General features: G+C 42.6%; 1 protein-coding gene across 7 annotated transcripts in view; it reads left to right on the top strand.

The window, feature by feature from the left end:
* The window catches only part of PKNOX2 (PBX/knotted 1 homeobox 2), an 89,781-nt gene that overhangs the window by 45,545 nt on the left and 26,026 nt on the right, over window positions 1–18,210 (top strand). For 5 of the 7 annotated variants that reach the window (XM_051638721.1, XM_051638723.1, XM_051638724.1 and 2 more), the window contains exons 2-4: window positions 5,900–6,042; window positions 6,354–6,470; window positions 15,212–15,320. In XM_051638721.1, the coding sequence (XP_051494681.1) occupies window positions 15,237–15,320 (84 nt within the window). In that variant the 5' untranslated portion in view covers window positions 5,900–6,042; window positions 6,354–6,470; window positions 15,212–15,236. The remainder of the gene's footprint in view (window positions 1–5,899; window positions 6,043–6,353; window positions 6,471–15,211; window positions 15,321–18,210) is intronic. The other 2 variants (XM_051638725.1, XM_051638726.1) reach the window with 2 other exon arrangements.

Here is an 18,210-nt window from a genome sequence, read left to right as displayed (position 1 = left end):
GAGGATGGTTAAAGGTCTGGAAGGGATGATTTATACGGAGTGGCTGAGGTCACTTGGATTATTGAGCTTGGAGAAGAGGAGGCTGGGGGGTGACCTCATGGCAGCCTATGGCTTCCTCACAAGGGGAAGAGATGGAGCAGGTCCTGATCTCTTCATTCCTGTGACCAATGGCAGGATTTGGGGAAATGGCAAGAAGCTGAATCTGGGGAGGTTTAGGTTGGATATCAGGAGAAGGTTTTTCATCGAGAGGGTGGTTGAGCACTGGAACAGGCTCCCCAGGGAAGTGGCCACAGCACCAAGCCTGCCTGAGTTCAAGAAGCATTTGGATGATGCTCTCAGGCACATGTTGTGATTCTTGGGGTGCCCTACACAAGGACAAGAGTTGGACTTGATGATCCTGATGGGTCCCTTCCATCTCAGCGTATTCTATGATTCTATGGTTCTGTGATATTGATATTGCTTCTTGAATCCCACTGGGTGATATTAGAAAGGATTTAGAAGTGCTAAAAAGGCTAATTAAAAAGTCTATCCATGTTGAAGATCCAGACTTACAAACAAATAGCTGTCATGGTTTTCTTTCTCGCCTTCTCTATCTAGCAGCAAATGAAAAAAACTGTGCAAAAAGAGATTTTAAGAGGGCAAAGGTTTAAAGCTTGAAAGATACCTTTCTATTTTAGAGTGTGTATATTTTGAAACAAAATGTAAATGTGATATGAAAAAAGTGTGTTGAGGAGAAAATATTCATTGCAATCATGGGGCTGCCCAGAAGAGAAGAGGACAGGTATTTCTACTGTCTTGTAAAGCCAATATGGAGTTTTTTTACGTCTCCTTTTTTTCCCCTCATCCCACCTCCTTCCATGGCTCTGTGCTAAAAGTCCCTTTTAGCCCAGCTCTGAGCAGTAAGAAAAACCCAACAAACAACCAACTTAAATCACTTGAGATAAGTTTGGCTTTATCTTAAAGTTGCAGATTGCTTGTTTGCTCCTCCAGCTGGAGCTGTTAATTCAGAACAATTAACGCACCATTTCATATGGAGATGAAACATATGGAGGTGGTCTGAAGGAGAAGAACCTGGTTTGGATGGTGGGTCCCAGTGTTGGCAGAATCAGACGGACAGCTCCAGGTTGTTTTGCTTTTGAGATCCTGGCAGGTGTTGTGGGGAATGTCACAAATACTGAGGAGTTTATCAGCACCCCTTGAACACTGAGCTGGGGATGCTCAAAGCAAGAGCCAGCTAGGTCTCTAGACTCAACTAGAATTGCAGTGCTGACGTTCATCCCTGGGATGAAGTCACTGCCGAGAGAGTGCTGTCACTACCACACCCATCCTTTAACTATATCATCTTGACCAAGAAATAAGAAGTCCTGAAGTGAATAAGAAAAAATTAATACCAATTTTTTAAATAAGCCCCCTTTGCAGTGCCATGAATACCACTCTGGCTCCATCCTTTAAGCCTTTTTTGCAGCATCATTTTCAGCTACCTGCCATCTATTTTCTCACATTGCCTTTTTTCTTGATGCAGGTGAAAAACAAAAGCCTGAATCTGGAAATAAATCCCAAAATACACCAGCAGTGGGTGGGCTTAACTTGGTTAAAAGATTTCTGGGCCAAGGTGTTTTTTTTTTTTTTTTTTTTGCACAAGGACACCAGTTACTCTTAGACTTTTATGGGATGCTGTGTAAAATACTGCAATGGTGGAAGATGCTGCATTTTTTGCAGACATGTTGTGGCTTATGGGATGGTCCATTCTTCCTTCCATGCTTGCATCCATGTGTCCTTGCTTCTGTGCATGCTTTGCATCTTTGTTCATCCATGCACCCATGATTTTTGGCCATGTAGCTCTGACCATAACCGCACACCAGTTTTATTAAAAGCACCCAAGAATGTTTTTCATCTGAAAAAACCCACACAAATCTGTTTTCCCTTTATAGGAATCAGCATGGCCCAACAAGCAGCAGCTTTTTCTGTCCTCCCCCCCAAACAACGGGAAAAAGTACTTTTCTGCCCCAAAGCTGACATTAGGATTTCAGCTGTGGGGACCCCCAAAACCTGTGTTGGCCTGAGTTGCCCAAGCCAAGCAGGTCGTCTTGAAGAGCTTTTGCTGCCAGCCTTTTCTCCTTCTTCCTGCACCCAAGGATGGTTGGAGGCAACAGTGTCAGCAAATCTGAATAACTAATCAGAGTCCTCATTAACCCCCTGCCGAGATGCTCAAACATTCACTTTGCTGTTTGTGAAGCAGGAAAAAAATGCAACAGAAAAAAACAACAACAACAAAAACCATGAAAGAAAATTGAAAAAAAAACCCCACAACAGCAAATCCAACCCACCCTGTATTAAAATTGATGTGTTATTAATGGCACTTCTCCAGACCTCGCGGGTACTGAGTTCTCCTGCATCTGGCTAGAGGCTGAGCAGCATGGTGCTGGTTTCATGGGCTGGCTTGGACCTTTCATTATTTATTGCCATTATTTGAGTGCGGCCACTTTTGTTCCCTGGGCCCAGATGTGCCCACATGTGCACAGCCGGGGGGGGTTGTGTCTATTATTCCCAGACCTGCCCCCTTTGGATAATGCAGATCACCTATAGTGGGGCTCCCCTGATGAACTTGTCTCTCCCAAACTGCATTTTGTGGCCAGCTTTAATTTTGCAGAAATATGGAAAAAAAATTGTGTGTATGGGAACATCTTCAATCTTTTCCCTCTCTCCAAGCAAGGATGGAGTAGGTGAGTGTGGAGAACTGCCCTCCTGTCACTACGTTTAACATGTGGGACTTGGGGAGGATGAAAATACCATTTGCTCTTTGCACGTTGGAGCATCCCCAATGTCCATCCCTTACTCAGAGGCTGGACATGCTGCAGAAGTTGCACCAAGGGGGGGGGGAAGAAAACTCAAAAAATCAATGGTTTTTCTTGCAATAGACTTTGGTAGTGGGTGTTGCCGAAGTGCTTGGAGAGTCACGGTCACTCATTGGAGCTCCTTAAAGAGTTAAACTCAAGTTAACTCAAGTTTGAGCTTCAATTTCTACCTTTGTGCTACTTTTGACACGATTTTGGGTTGTTCCCACGGGTGTAGGGCTTGGGGCCAGTACAATTTGCTTTTGGGATATAAAAATAGTTCAGCAAAACCCAGCAGCATTATCAGGAATTTCACCATTTGTGGTTCCAATTAGGTGAGAGGAACTGCCATTAAATGGATTAAAAAATGAGTCACAATTAAGAGGCATCAATAGGATGAGGTCAGAAGCATCATGATCTGCTCACATTTTTCAAAGCAATATGCTGGGAAAAGCCACCTGACTTTTAAATCCTAGAATTTCTGCAAAAATGGATTTCGTTTTGCTGAATGGCAGCTTTATTAGCATTCCCTTACACTTAATTAAACCTTTATTAACAGGGATGCCCTTGGCTTTTTGCAGACAGGCTGAGGTCCTGAGATGCTGGGTTCCACCTCTGTTGTCAGGTGTTATTCAGGTCAAGGAGATCAGGATTTGGGGCATTTTTTGGAGCTGATTAGGGTGTTTTGGGGATGACTTTTCATAAATGGTGTCTCATTTGTGACTCTTGGGCAGCTGCTCCATGAGTGCCCATGACACCATGTATCTTGCTGGCTTGTGTTGCATCTTAAAGGAGGCATGTCCTCCATTCGCTTTTGTGTTGGGAGGACTTCAAAGGCCTCTGCTGAACTTCAAAGAATGTCTTTTGAAGTGGCTGAAAGTGTGTGCTGGCTCAGAAGGACTTCTCTCCCTCTACAGTGATGTTCAGGGATGTGTCCCCAGTGGGGTTGGCTCTTGGTGCTCTTCCTGATGAGGACCAAAATAGCATCTTTTGTGCCGAACCTGCACAGGCCCATAGTTTTTGTCCTGCGTGCATGGAGTGTCTAAGACCTTAACCCTGATCACTTCCAAGGGTAAAAGTCAAGTCTACCAGAGTTCTTCTAGCACTGGCAGAGCCTCATTTACCTGCTCCTTTTCTTCCACTCATGTCATGTTCATGTGATGAGCCCAGGTGACAAAAGTCTCTCCCACAGGACAGAAAAAAACTCTTAGGAGGTGAAAGACTGCTGCAAAACTTGAGCTTTGTCATCACATCATCATGACTAACCCAACACAAATCAAATCCATGTTCTGTATTTGGCATCAGCCTCTGCAAGCTGTTCCAAGGCACATGCTCATAGGTTGATTTTTTTTTTTTTAATTCCTGTTCATAAATATCCACAAGGATATTTCAGCTGCAGTAGTGGTGGAAGCGCTTTGGACTCGAGCCTCTTTGAAGCATTTAAGTGTAACGCAGATTAGATCGCTAAACCCCTCAGCAGGACTGGCGCTTTCCTGAGAAGTCAAGGGGCACCTTGACCTTTGCTCTTTTCACCAAGTTTTCCATGTTTGGGAGTTTCAGCCCTGTTTTGCTCTGAAACCTCCTACTTGCTGCCATCTCTTTCCTGGGGGTTTGGTGACATCCACATTTCCAGAAATGTAATTTGCTCTGCAAGCTTCTCCTTATACCTCTGTCTTTTGGACCCATCTGCTGGCTGCCATGGTGGATACAGTCTGTGAGGGCACAAAAACCCAAGTATTGTTATCACAGGGTAGCTAAGGTGGAATTAAAACCAGGGGAAACAGTTCTCGTGGATCTTCCACATGGCCTCACCATGCAAGGCGTAGCTCTCTGTGGGTGACATATGGCAGATATGCATCCCTCAGGTGTACCTTAGAGATCTGAGGAGCTATCTGGAGGTGCATATAACAGATGTACATTTGAATTTGAGCAACAGATCAAGACATACATACACACACCCACACACACCCCACCATCTATCAGCAATCTGAAGAGTTCTGTACCAGGTTCTGTATATCAAGGTAGATGTATCGGGTGTATATTGAAGGTGTGAGGAGCTTGACAGAGGTGATGTATATCATGTTAGATGTATTGGATACACAGTGGGGATTCGACGAGCTCCAAGCAGGTGACATATATCAGAGAGTACATGTCAGGTGATATGGGTGAAGAGCTGTCTAGAGGTGATTTATATCAAGGTGCATGTATCAGATATATCCTGAAGAACTTAGGAGCTCGGCAGAGGTGATGTATATCAAGGGACATCTATCAGATGTATATTAGAGATCTGAGGAGCTCTCTACCAGATGATATATATCAAGGTAGATACATCAGACATATATTGGAGACTCAGGTGATGTTTATCACCTAACACAGAGGTGATACCTGGAGGTGATGTATATTGAGGGACATTTCTCAGACATATATTGGATATGTATAGAGGTGATGTATATGCAGACATCTGGGGAATTTTCTCTCTTTTAGTCATTTTTTTGCAGTCAAACGCAAACACCCCCACAGCCATGCTGGTCCTGCTCGGTCCATCTTCATTTTTCCACTGGATCTGCTTAGACGGGTCAGAAATCCTGACCTCAGGCTCTGTAAAGGCCAGATCCTTGGTGGATGCAGCAGTATCTCCAGAAGTTGTGTGGACTTTTCCTTATGAATGGGAGCTCCTTGGGTTTGGAATTAATGGCTCTTCCCTGGTTCACGCTGTCTGAGCCCAAATGTAAAGGCACATTTATACTCAAGTGTAAATGTTTTAGTTTAGAAACTGGAATGGGTTGCCCAGGGGAAGTTGTTTATGCCTCATCCCTGGAGGATATTAAGACCAGGTTGGATGACGTTTTGTGCATCCTGGTCTAGTGGTAGGGTACCCTGCTCATGGCAGGAGGATTGGAACTTGATGATCTTTAAGGTTCCTTCCAACCTTAATGATTCTATGATTCTCTGGTTCCAAGTGAAGGTTACAGTTAACTAGGGAGATGGAGACAGCTGGCGTGAAATGAGGTCACTGCCAACGGCAAAGCTGTTTCATTGCTTTTCCCCTTTTACCTCTTTTCCAGACCCAGATTGTACCACTAACCTGCAGTGAGATCCCGTGCCGTGAATTTGCCACCCCTTGGGAGCTAAAAAAGTCAGGACAGGATCTTCATCCTTTGTGGATAGACCGGTGACAAGCACAGCTTTGTCTTCTGGACGCATCTTGGTTAGACCTTTCAAAATATGATTTATTATTTTTTTCCTTCCTCGGAGGTGCTCGTACCTTCCTGGGCAAAACCCTGGGATCTAGCTCAACCATCAGCCCTGCTTTCACCCCCAAGGGAATATTCCCAACTGAGTTTTCCTTCACACCTCCTGTTTTCCCCACTATCTCCCAAAAAAAGCATATTAAGACTTGCTCAAACCAGACATTTGCCCACTGTGCCTTCACTGTCACCACTGAAACACCTTCCCCAGCACAGATAGCTTCATCCTCTGCTTAATATTCCTCCTTCTTGTTCCACTGTTTTCTTTCAGGATTCAAGACTTTCCTCCCTTGCTTTCCCAGGCTGTGATCCCTGCCCAGGGAATCTTGTTTTCGGGGTGGCAGAAGGACATTTGCAGGGCAGAGGCTCCCTGTGCACCCCCTAAACAGTAAGACTGCTTGGTTTTATATTCATTAGGAAGTTAATAACACAAATATATCGATTTGTTGAGTGGGATATGGTGAGTCATGACCTCAGTGGGGCTTTAATTGGGGGAATTTCTGCTCTTTTTGGTTACACCCAAATTATATCCACCCTTGTCTAAATGCAGGGAGCATTTAGCAGAAAATTACAGATTTTTTTTTCTGTTTTCCTTTGTATTTTTAGAAAGCAGGCTGTGCAGGGAAGATGTCTTTAAAGCTCCAGTATTGAAAACATGTTGTGATGAGCCCTATGAGCCAGTGCCAGCCTGGAGGAAAACACAGATTTTTTTTTTGTCAAAGTACCCTAAAATATGGGCTGTTATCACTGGCACATTCTGGCACATCAGTAGGATGGGGAGAATGGGTCACTGGCTACATATAACTGAAATGGGGAACTTAAAAGAAAATGCACATGAAACTAAGGGTCTCACAGTCCTTTAGTCAAACCGGATGGTTTGGGCTAGACAGAGGCACAAATGTGCTTGATCTGTGCCAAAACCATAGGCACCCGCCAGGTGACAAAGAAAATAAAACCCCATTGGCTGCAACTTTCTTCCTAAAGGGGCAAAGAAAAATCTTTTGTCACTGGAAATGGAGATGCCACCTTCAGTTTGTGCAAACGTCCTGAAAAAGTGCCTGATTTCTTCCTGAACTGGAGGCATCTCAGGGAAAAGCCCAGAAGCTTCATTCGGTCCCTGCTGCATCTTTTCTTTGAGTCTTGCCTCCTCTGAAAGTCCAGGTTAATAATCAGCAGCCAATCACAACAGGATTATTCCCTCCAGCCCTGATTCTTACAGGTGACCTTCTCTCAGCCAAAAATGCCCAATCAAGGATGTGATGAAGTAGCTGCATTTCTCATTAGGCTTGTTTGGCCCCATTTCTAATAAAGCTACAGGTTTGGTTCACCTTCACATGATTTCTCTGGTGGGTTTGAAGGGGTTAGGGTAACCCCACGGACTTCTTTTTGGGGAGATCCTCCCTGTCTTGATGCCCTCTTTCCAATCAGTACTTTGATGTTAGTTGCCCAGCACTTGCATGGAAGGGCTCATTGCTCTGCAAGATACTTTGGGCATGTTGGGTTGTCCCCCTTGGAGGAGACTGAGCCCATGGAGGGCATGAGCAGGTGTCTTTAGGGAATACAAGTTCAGTTTGCCTTGGGAAGGATCTCCAGCAAAAAAACCAAGCCAAATCTATTCAGCGAATCGTGCCAGCAAGGTGCACACTAAGGGTCCCACTAAAGGCACAGAAAGACAAAATGATGGGTGTCCACCGAATTACCTTCTGGAACAGAAGGCTGGCATTGCTCTAAGTGGTTAATGGTAGAAATTTCCTACCCTGAGGACATCTGAGAAATAACTTGGTTCCTTTTGGCCTTTTCTACCCTGCACGTGGTTCCTCTGTTTTCCAGACACAAAACATTTCAGCTTTTCTCCTCCTGAATCCTGTACATCCACAGAGATGCATCTTCATGGCCAGGTTGTACCTCTTGTCACTGTGCAAAAAAAGTTGCAAAACTGATTTGGCACATCTCTCTCACACTATAAACACTTCCCGGTTGTGTTGTGTCCCCCATTTCCTCGTTGGGTTGAGTTCAGACCAGGCTGAAGGTCTTCTAGGGTCTATCACTCAGAGTAAATGGAGATGACATTTTATTAAATATTAAGCCTAATTAACGGAGTTCAAACCTCTTTGTAATTCCCTAGCTGGCTGGAGCTTGCGTGAATCACTGTGCCATGTCTCAAACCTCACTTTTGTTGTCGAGGCTGGAAATAAGGCCCAAAAAATTGCTTTCAAATGGGCAAATGAGAAACATTTAAATTGGAGCAATTAATCCAGCAGCTGTCATCGCAATCTTTGGTGTCGTGGCTCCAGGCTTGCATGGGGATAACTCTTGGCTGATACCAGGAAGTCTAGCATGCCTCAAGAAAAACTTGCTTTTCTCTTCTGGTGTGTTGCGTCCTTTCTCATTGGGAATTTGGCATTTAGAAAAGAAATTCAGGGGAAGGCTGAGAAGAGCTGGAGAGCTGCAAGAGAGGGATACAAAGCAGAAAGTCATCGAGTTGGGAGCTCTGATTTGTCTGCCAAATGGGAAAGAGGAAAACAGCCAGATCCAGAGGGATTTCTTTGCCTCTCCTCAAGGGAAAATTTGCAAGCATGTTAGCAGGATACATCAAGAAATGAGGCAGATTTAGGGGAGGAGATGGTCTTACGAGGTGAGCTGTGGTCATGTTCTGTTTTCAGGGCTTCCTGTGGGTGGGGAAATCATCACACATGTGGGTGTCTCGCCTGTGTTTCTGCAGTTGCGTTAGGTCTGCTGGTTTTAGCCCAGTTCCTTGCAAGCCCACCAAAAAGTAGTTTTCCATTTAGCCCAGTTCTGTCAAGCTTACCAAAATCCAGTTTTTTATTTAGCCCAGTTCCTTCAAACTCCCCAAAATGTGGATTTCTATCCGTGTTTCCCCAGTGCACTTAATTTTACAGGTGTCAGGAGGTTTGCATGAGACCTGCGGACTTCGATTTGCAAATTAAACACCCCAAAAAGGCATTATTAATAGTTGCAGTGGTACTCGTGGGGTGTTTATGGGTTGCAGCAGCGGTTGCAAATAGTTGTTGCATCATTTGTGGTGGGACGTTTGCTGAGTTGTTGGTGCACGTCTCCGTTGAGGTTCTGGGGTGTGTTTTGCACCAGGGTTAGTCTGATTTGCACTTCGCTGATTTGCTGGCTGAGAAATTTGGGACAGACCACAGTTGTCAGTTTAGGGTGGAAAAACATGGTTGATGGTTAAATTTTTGCTAAGGAAAACTTTTCTTGAGTGTGCTCCTTCTTGGCTGCTCATCCTCAAAGCAAATGCTCTGAACGTTGCCTTTGCTGGTGGAACAGAAGATGTGTAAAACCCCCAAATCTCCCATTTTCTCAGCATCTTGTTAATCTCAGACCCACACTTAAGCCTTTTCTTCCAGTCTATCTCTCCAAAACTCACATTTAGTCAGCATCATCTTTGTCCTCCACGAAGCTCCTCTGAACCCACCTGGGACCTTGGGGATGGGACTATCTCATTGGGTAGTATTGCGATTTGGTGTTTGCGTGATGGAAATGGGGATGTGCAGTGATTCCTCTCTCCTGAGATTAGCTGGTTGCGATGGAGAACGAAGAGCGCGAGGAAAGGCTGGAAAGCATCGGGCAAGATTTTGATCGTAAATTATTCACAGTTAATTGCTCACAGGGAAGAACTGCTGGAAAATTAATCTGCTCCCTATTTTTTGCAAGCACTCTCAAGGCAATCAGAAACTTTTCCTGGACATTTCGTGTCTGGCAAGAGGAAGCTGGCATATTTTTTGGGATCCTTGGCTACGTTTGACATCAAAGCTTTTTGATTTGCCCTCCAGAATTTGCTCTTTTGGGAACTTTTATTGGGCTGGGGGCTGGATTGCACAAAATGCAAGTATTTTCAGGTTACTTTGAAGAAGCTTCTTTGATGTTTCCCTGTGCCCGTTTGTTTTGGAAGGCTCTTTAACAGTCTCCCTCTATAAAAGTAACACTTTAAAATCCATGTAGGTATCTCAGCTCTCCACTTAAAAACAAAGAACAAAGTTGTTTAATGCTGCCGTTCAAGGTACATTAACCTTGTCTACTAAAGCTCTGACTGCCTCTTGCAGGTTTTATTCTCATGTTTTTGTTGCAGAGATATCCCTGGAGCCTTTTAGGGGTGGGTATCTGTGGAGAGGAGAGAAATATTTAGCGGTAATTGTTGTTCTCATCAGAAATTCACTGTAGTGGCTCCCCCCTTTCTGTGGAGATGGGTGGAAAGATTTGCAAATATTAAATAAATCAATGAAAATAAGTAAACATAAATAAATATGTTCAAATATTAATACATAAATGCTGTTTCCCCTTGAACCCAGGGTGTATGTCCCATCCAATGATGAACCAGACTTGTGCTTGGCAAGAGTTTTTTGACATCACCCAGTATGGCATCTCCCTTTGCCTTTTACCCCAGTACTCATGCATTGGCCAAGAGCTTTTTTTAGGAGAAAATAAAAACGGGGTTGCTCTGGTCCAGGATTTGTCCTGCAGAAATTAAATCTTCATCTTCTTTAGCTCATGGTTGTAGCAGACTAAATTAATCCATTTTTATTGGGACATAACTCAATAACTGGATGCCAGGAAGGCCAGCTTTTAGGGAACCAGCATCTTGTCTGAGAGCAAAGGACATTCCCAGTGCAGAAGGACTCCTAGGTTCAGACAGATATTCCTTAAAAAAATTAAAAAAATTTGGTGACCCAGTGGTATTTCAAGCACAGTTGCTCCTGATGTCCTCAGATGAGGCATCATGCAGGCCCACTTGGAATCAATCTTGAATGACCAAAACTGGGCGATGTCCTGAAAAATGGGATTCTTCCCCATTTTTAACCATTTAGTAGAATTTGTTTTGTTTTTAATGAGCTCAGAGTGGCATTAGGGGTTCCTTTAACAGACTGTGAAAACCTGGTGTTCACCTTCCAGGGCACAGGGTGAATTTGGGGAAAAACAAGCAAAAAGGGGGAAGGTTGACAGATAGAAATGAGACATTCAAGAGTGAGAGGGTCACTCTCAAGTCACTTTATGGCCAGTGAAGAGTCGGCATCATCCGCTGAGGGTGAATCTGTCCTTACTGGCAGTTGAAAGCAAGATGGATGGCCCTCTGGAGGTGCCTCTCCCTTCCCACTCAGCTATATTTCTTCATTTTAACTTGGAGATATGCATATAATGAGTGCATATATCATAAAATACAGTGAGCGCAAGCCCTCTGTGAAGGCGGTGGCATAAAAATCTTGCAGACCGCTGCGGTGAGAGTATGACTAACATGAAGTCATTGCAAATCTTGAAAAATACATAAATTATATATATATATATACATATATATAAAAGATCATCCCCTAATACAGAAAAATACCTTCCTTTGGCTGGAAAAACATCCTCCAGAAACTTTGGGTAGAGAAGGGGAAATGCCTGAAAAGCTGATTTTGTGATTTCTCATGTTGAAACCTTTGTTATTAATTGCATGTTTTACTGTGAGGGAGAAGCTGCTGAATAAGCTGGAGAAAATGACCCATTTTCCCACTGATTGGAAACAAGAGTTGCTGCTTTCAAAACTAGTATTAACATTATCCCCTGAAAACAATAACATGGAGTCCAACAGTGTGATTTTTTTTTTTTTAAATTCAGCTCTACTTCTAATATGGTTTTATGGCTGTTCTTTTAATCAAAGAAGTCATAGTCACTGTGGGGATGGCAGACAACTGTCTGCAATACTTCGATTATTTAAAATGTTTTAAGGCATCAGTGACCATGCTGGGGGGGGAAAAAAAAATCTTCTCAACTTAGTCTTTAATTATTTTTATTTGAAAGAGGAGGTAATATATTGATGGCAAAAAGCCTATACATCTGAGATGCTTTTTGGTTGAGGTGAAGTCTTTGGGAAATACATTTCCAACTTAATGGCAGTACTTCAGTGATAGATGAAATAATTTTATTTCATAAGGAAATTTAGGATACTTTGATCTTGGGTCGCTGCCAAAACCTGAAGTACTGCCACTTCCGGAAATGAGAGTCTTCATGGGTTTTATTGCTCGCCTTTTCTTTCCTCCGTGCAAATGCCCTGGGAGCTGGCCACAATTTCTGCCCTCCCTGACCCCCAGCCCCTCAAAATTCACTCTTTGCCCAAGATTTGATCATTTCCTTGAGCTGATCTGTGAGACGTTGGCAGGGGATTGGCTATGCTCTGCACCTTTCATCAGCTGGATGCCTGTGGACAAGGGCTCATGTGGCTAAATTGGTTTAAGAGGTCGGGGGGAAAAAGATATGTATACGTATACGTATACGTATACGTTTATGTATATGTATATGTATATGTATATGTATATGTATATGTATATATATGGGAAGATTAATGCATAAAAAAAAAATATATATATATATATAAAGAAGAAAGGATTAAAGCATAAAATAGCAGCTTTAGACCCTTCTCTGTATTTTTCTGCCCATAAATCCACAGGAATGACAGCTTTGTGGTGTTGTCCCAACATTCATGGTCGGGGGTTCCTGTATGAAACACCCATCCAGCTTTTCCCATGGGTGCCAGGCACTTCCCTGGATATTTACGGCCCCCAAATGCATTTGTTTCTCCCAACAGAAATACACTGACATCAGCAACAGCTGTCTCTCATTTTTATCTCTCTCTTTCCACCCCCCACCCCCCCCATTTAACTCCAAATCCTTTTCTCCAAACAAATCAATGCCCGTAAAGCCTTAATGAGCAGCTTGATTTTAGCAGATTAGATGATACTAGGTAATTAGATTGGGCTCCGGACTGCCGCCTTCTGGGAATATATTTAGGCAAAAAGCTCACACCCAGCAATAAACTGCTGTGCGTTGGAGGTAGGCTCCCTCCTGCCATGAACAATAGATGCCAAGCAGAGTTTTTTCCCAAAATAGGAATACCTAATTTTTTTTAGCTTTCCATCAAGACTTCTAGACCACCACAATGCTAAATTCTGCTTTTCTCCAGCTGCAGCTATTTCAGGTGGGGAAGTTTCCCTTTGGTGTTGATGCTGCTGCTTGTGCACCCACAGCTGCTAGCTGAGTTTTGCCAAAGATTTTAAGCCACATGTTCAGTTGGGAGCAGATGATTTTGCCTCCTGCTATTTTGCTGTTGGGGAAAGAAGATGAAAAGCATCAGTTTTAATCCCATAAATGCAATATCCTTCTCACTGCAAGAGGTCTGTGTCACACAAGGACCTTGCTCTGCCTTCCCATTGCATGGGATTTTGGATGGTCTCTCTTGATATTCACCTCACAGCAGCCATGCTAGAGCAAAGTGTGAGAAAAGTAATGAGGCATTGGTAGTTTGTTTGGTTTTTTTTGTATGTTTGTGGGTTTTTTTTGTTTTGTTTTTGTTTCTTTTGTTTTGTTGTTGTTTCCCCAGTTTATTAATGCAAAATGTGTGATTGATGCTCACTTCATGCAGACAACACTCAGCTTTGTATGTGGATGTGGTGCATTTGTCCACTTGGTTTGGCTGGTGGTTCCTGTAAAGCCCAAAGCCTTATGAAGAAGAGGACAATATCACAAATCTTCCCTCGAACAGCTATGGACCTCATGGAGAAGAAAACAGCATGGACCTCACAGAGAAGACCATAATATTGTGAATATTTCCCCAAGTAACTGTGACCCTCATGGAGAAGACCATAATATTTGGATTATTTCCCCCAAACACTGTTGACCTAATGAAGAAGACCAGAATATTGTGACTTTTCCCAAAAAAATTGTGGAGACTGATCTGAAGACCCTAAACATGCCTTGGTTTTTACTAAGCTCATCTGACCTCATCTGCCTTGTGCCAGAGTGTATCTTCCTGCACATCACCATTTCATGGCACTATTTTTTGGTAGATATCAGAGGACTTTATGTAACTTTCTCCATTTCTTAATGGGATGGAGCCATGAGTCTTCTCCAGATACAAAGCCATTGGGGAACCCAGTGCAATTATGGGCATCACAAAAGTGAATCCTGCGAGAGACGTCACCTTCTTACAAACATGTGTCGCTGCAAGGACAAATGCACTTTTGGAGACACCTTTACCAGATGGCTTTGTGAGTCTGCTGAATCCAGAGCTCAGAGCCTCAGAGAGGACCCAGGACAGTTTTTTTTTTGGATTTAAGCAAGATTGTTGGCTTTTCTTCTGAAGTTACCATACAACTGCAGTGAAATAATAGGAGAGGAGACATTTGCAGGGGCAAGAGTTGCGTTTTGATTACATCTTCCACCAGGTCTAACCCTGGAGATAGCATCCACCCAGGAGCTTCTCTACATATTTATCTCTTCCTGGTTCTCCTCTTTTGTCCCCATCTCGTTCAGACCTGGAGATACCAAAAGAAGACTGTTTTACACCCCCCGCTCCCCAGATAACTACATTTACAGACGGCAGAGCAACTCCAAGAGAGGCTGAGGGTGACATGGCTCAGGCTGCCTCCTGTGCTCAAGGATGTCCATATGGGGGGTAGAGGGGTTGAACCCTCTTTCCTCATTTTTGTGTGTTTATTTTCCATGGGATTGGTCACCTTAACACAGGAGTCAACTGGGTTAGTCAGCTCAACTTTGGGTACTCAGTGTCCCTTCTGGATTGAGCTGTGCCTGGGGATGTGACTCCATGGTCGTCAAAGGCAAAGAGACACATTATTTGGGTTTTGGTTGATTTTTTTGTGTGTGTGTAGTTTAAGAAGATGAAAGGTTTTGCATTTCTGAATCTTTCTACTTCTAAAAAGGAGGAATAACTGGAAAAGGACGGAAATCTCCGTTCAGGCACTGCTGTTATAGGAATAAGAGTGGAAAGAAAATGCCCTGAGTGCACGAGGGTTCCCTAGGAGGAAAATATAATGAGGTTCACTGATGGCAGCCACCATCTCTAAAAACTCTGCCCTTGCCTGGCTGCTCTTCAGGGAAGATCTCCTTGCCAGTGACCCTCTTTGCTTTGCCCCCAGTGCGTTCTTTATCCAAAATCATGCAACTCAAGTTACCATCAAATTGTGATAAGGGTCATCAAATCATCTTGAGTTTCTCCTTTGGGTAATGGGATGCTTATGCAAGGAATGTCCCTTTTGTTTTTCCTTTCCAAAGTTTTTCTTCGGGGGGAGATCTCTCTTAATCCAGCAGCATTTTTTCCACCCTCAGGTTCTCAATGTGACTCCCACCCAGGATGCACCATGTCTCCCCAGCACCTGCTCTAATGATGATGGCCACCCAGACGGTGCCCCCTCCTCCCTACCAAGACACCCCACAGGTGAGTGTCCCCCAGTACCCATGGGCTTCTCCAGACCCTTTGTGACCCCCAAATCCTTCATTAATTACCTTCCCTTGCTAAATTAAAAACTATTTCACCCCAAAACTCATTTCAGAGACTGGCAAAGATTAAACCCTTCTCAATACTGTCTCTAGGATTGAAGGATTTGAGGAAAAACTGTGGGTTTTTTTCCCTTTTCTGGTTCGTTGTGGGGTCTTCTTGGGAAGCTGACATTTGCAGTGAGCATGTGAACAAGCTGGAAAGGTGAAGCACCTCGCTAAAGAGGGAGGGAGGGGTGGCGTTGAGCCATAGGAATGGCCTTTTGGCCTATTTTTTGGCCTTTTTTGGCAACACATGGTGAGGGGGCAAAAAGACTTCATCTACAATGTTAATGGGCTGGACATGGGGGATGAGGTAGGATTTTGGACATGGTCTATCCCAAGATTTTTTGAGGGCAAATCTACATCACATTTCCACTTTCCCAGCTCTAGTGACTCAATGAGAATGATCCGGATCAAGTACTGAACTGGCTCTGGGTTCAAAGCAGATTTTTGGGGGTTGATGTGGGGAATGTTGAGGTTTTCTCCCATTTGCTGTAAAAGTAGAGATATTGCTGCTTCCAGAAAAAACAACCACAAACAAACAAATGAACCTAAAAGCAAGCCTGTTCTCTGCAAGCTAAAATAAATAAATTGACTTTTACATCCCTCCGTGAAGCCACCCGGCTCTCCTTTCCGCTCATCTCCGTTGGTGGGAAAAGGTCACTTCTAGCAAACGTCACCTTGGTGGGTTTTTTATGTCTCCTTCAGCTTCTCTGTCATCATTTGCTCGCTTCACTGCTCCACTCTGAGAGGAGTTTTTTTTTTCCCATTTTTTCAAAAATTTTTGTTTTCCCACCTCAAATCATGCCGCTGTTCTTGCTTACACTGCGGGGAGCCATGATGCCGTTTTCATCCTAATGGGCAATTTAAGGGACTTTTAAAATAGCTGAGATTTTCTGCAGCATCCTCTGGAGTTGTCCCCCCTGCCTTCCCCAGCTCTGTCCCTTATCTGCTCCTTGGTTTAATACATTGAATTTTGGGGACCCCCAGGAGTGTCATTGCCCAAATTCCTCCTTTTTTCTCATATTGATGGGGTTGCTCAAGCATTTTTCCTTCAGTTTAATGGGTTTGGAGGAAAAGCTGCAGCCAAGGATTGCTTTTTTTTTTTACTTGATGCTGTGGCTGCTGTGAGCTTTTCACTTGGAAAATTGGGATTTGGGAGGTTTGGAAAAGAAAATTGCACTAATTTCCTCTCTTCAAAGGTGGGGCAGAGATGGAAAAGGTCTGTGATAAGTACAAAAAATGTCAGTTATGATGGATGCAACCAGTTCCTCATCATGAAGGGCATTATTTTGGAGAGAAAAATGCTAAAAAAGGTGTTTGGGGGAGCTTTACATTTACATTACTTTACATTAGCTCTACCTGTTGGAAATTAAAGAGGCTGCATAAAAATCCCTATTTTTTTCCATAATAAATTAAAAGAAAAAGCCAAGGGAAAATCTTCCGCCTTACCTTGTCAAAATTAGTTCAAAAACGTGGGTTTAAAAATAGGAATTTTCAGCACTGAAAGTGATGAAAGCAGCTTTGCCCTCCAAAAAAGTGTTTTTTGGCTGAAACTCTCAAAGCCAAAAATGGGGAAAAAAAATTAATAAATTATTTATTTACTTACTATATAAACGTATTTTAAAATCACTAAAATTTGGGTGGACATGATATTTCAGCATTTTCAGCACAGAATGTGATCAAAACAGCTTTGCCCCCACCCAAAATGCTTTTTAGGGGGTTCCTTTCAGGCCAAAAATGGAAACTTAAAAAATAATAATTATAAATTTAATTTTTTTTTTTTTAAGTCACAGATGAAAAGTTGTCTGGAGATGTTGATTTTGCAGTAGGAGGAAACCCCCAGCTCCCAGTGTCCTCAGCACATTTTTGAGCTCAGAACCCCTGTGATGGCAGTAGAGAAATTTCACTGTGAAACATAAAGGAATGGGGTAAATATTGCAGATTTAGGACACTTTCTTGCCCGGAAGACCTTCACGGTGGTTACTCTCTAGAATTAGTGTATTTGCTCATAGTCTTCAAAAAAGCCCCTAAAACAAGTGGGATTATCTCACTGAAACCTGCAGGAAGCTCCACATCTCCTGGTGACTGCTATGGACTCCAGCCAATGTTTTTTTTTTTCCAAAAGGAATGAAAAAATCAGAAATATAATATAAAAAGGAATACAACAGGGAGGTGATGTACATCATTGAGGAAGCTGCACCTCAAAAATCTCTGCTTTAACTGGGAGTCTTGCAAAACCATGGGGATTTTTTTACTTTTTTACATTTTAAGACATTAATTATCTTTGAAAAGCATTTTTAAAGATATTCTTGACATATTTTCTTACATAACATAGTTTTAACATAGTTTTAGCGTATTTAAAAAAAAAAAGAAAACATTTTAAACAGTCTTTTTACATTTTTAAATGCTTACATATTTTCTATATTTTAAACACTAAAAATTTCTTACATTTTTTACATAACGTAATTGTAGTTTTTTTCAATTTTACTTTTTACACTTTAAAAAACATTTTTTGCATAATTTTTTAACTTTTTTTTTTACCTTTTTAAACTTTTTAAAAACAACTTTGAAACATACGTTGTACATAATTTTTTGAACATTTTTGGCAACATTTTTCAACATCTATTTGTTTCACTCCTGCAACTATTTTTGGTTATTAAAAAATAAATAAAAAAAAATCCCCACTTGCAGATTTTTTTCAACGCTTGCAACTTTAATACCCAAATTCAGACCATTTCCCCCCACAATTCTCCATTTTACCATTGCAGAGATGCCCTGAGCAAGAA

This window comes from Apus apus, chromosome 22, assembly GCF_020740795.1.
Source record: "Apus apus isolate bApuApu2 chromosome 22, bApuApu2.pri.cur, whole genome shotgun sequence".
NCBI lineage: Eukaryota > Metazoa > Chordata > Aves > Apodiformes > Apodidae > Apus > Apus apus.
This window is presented reverse-complemented; position numbering and strand designations above follow the sequence as displayed.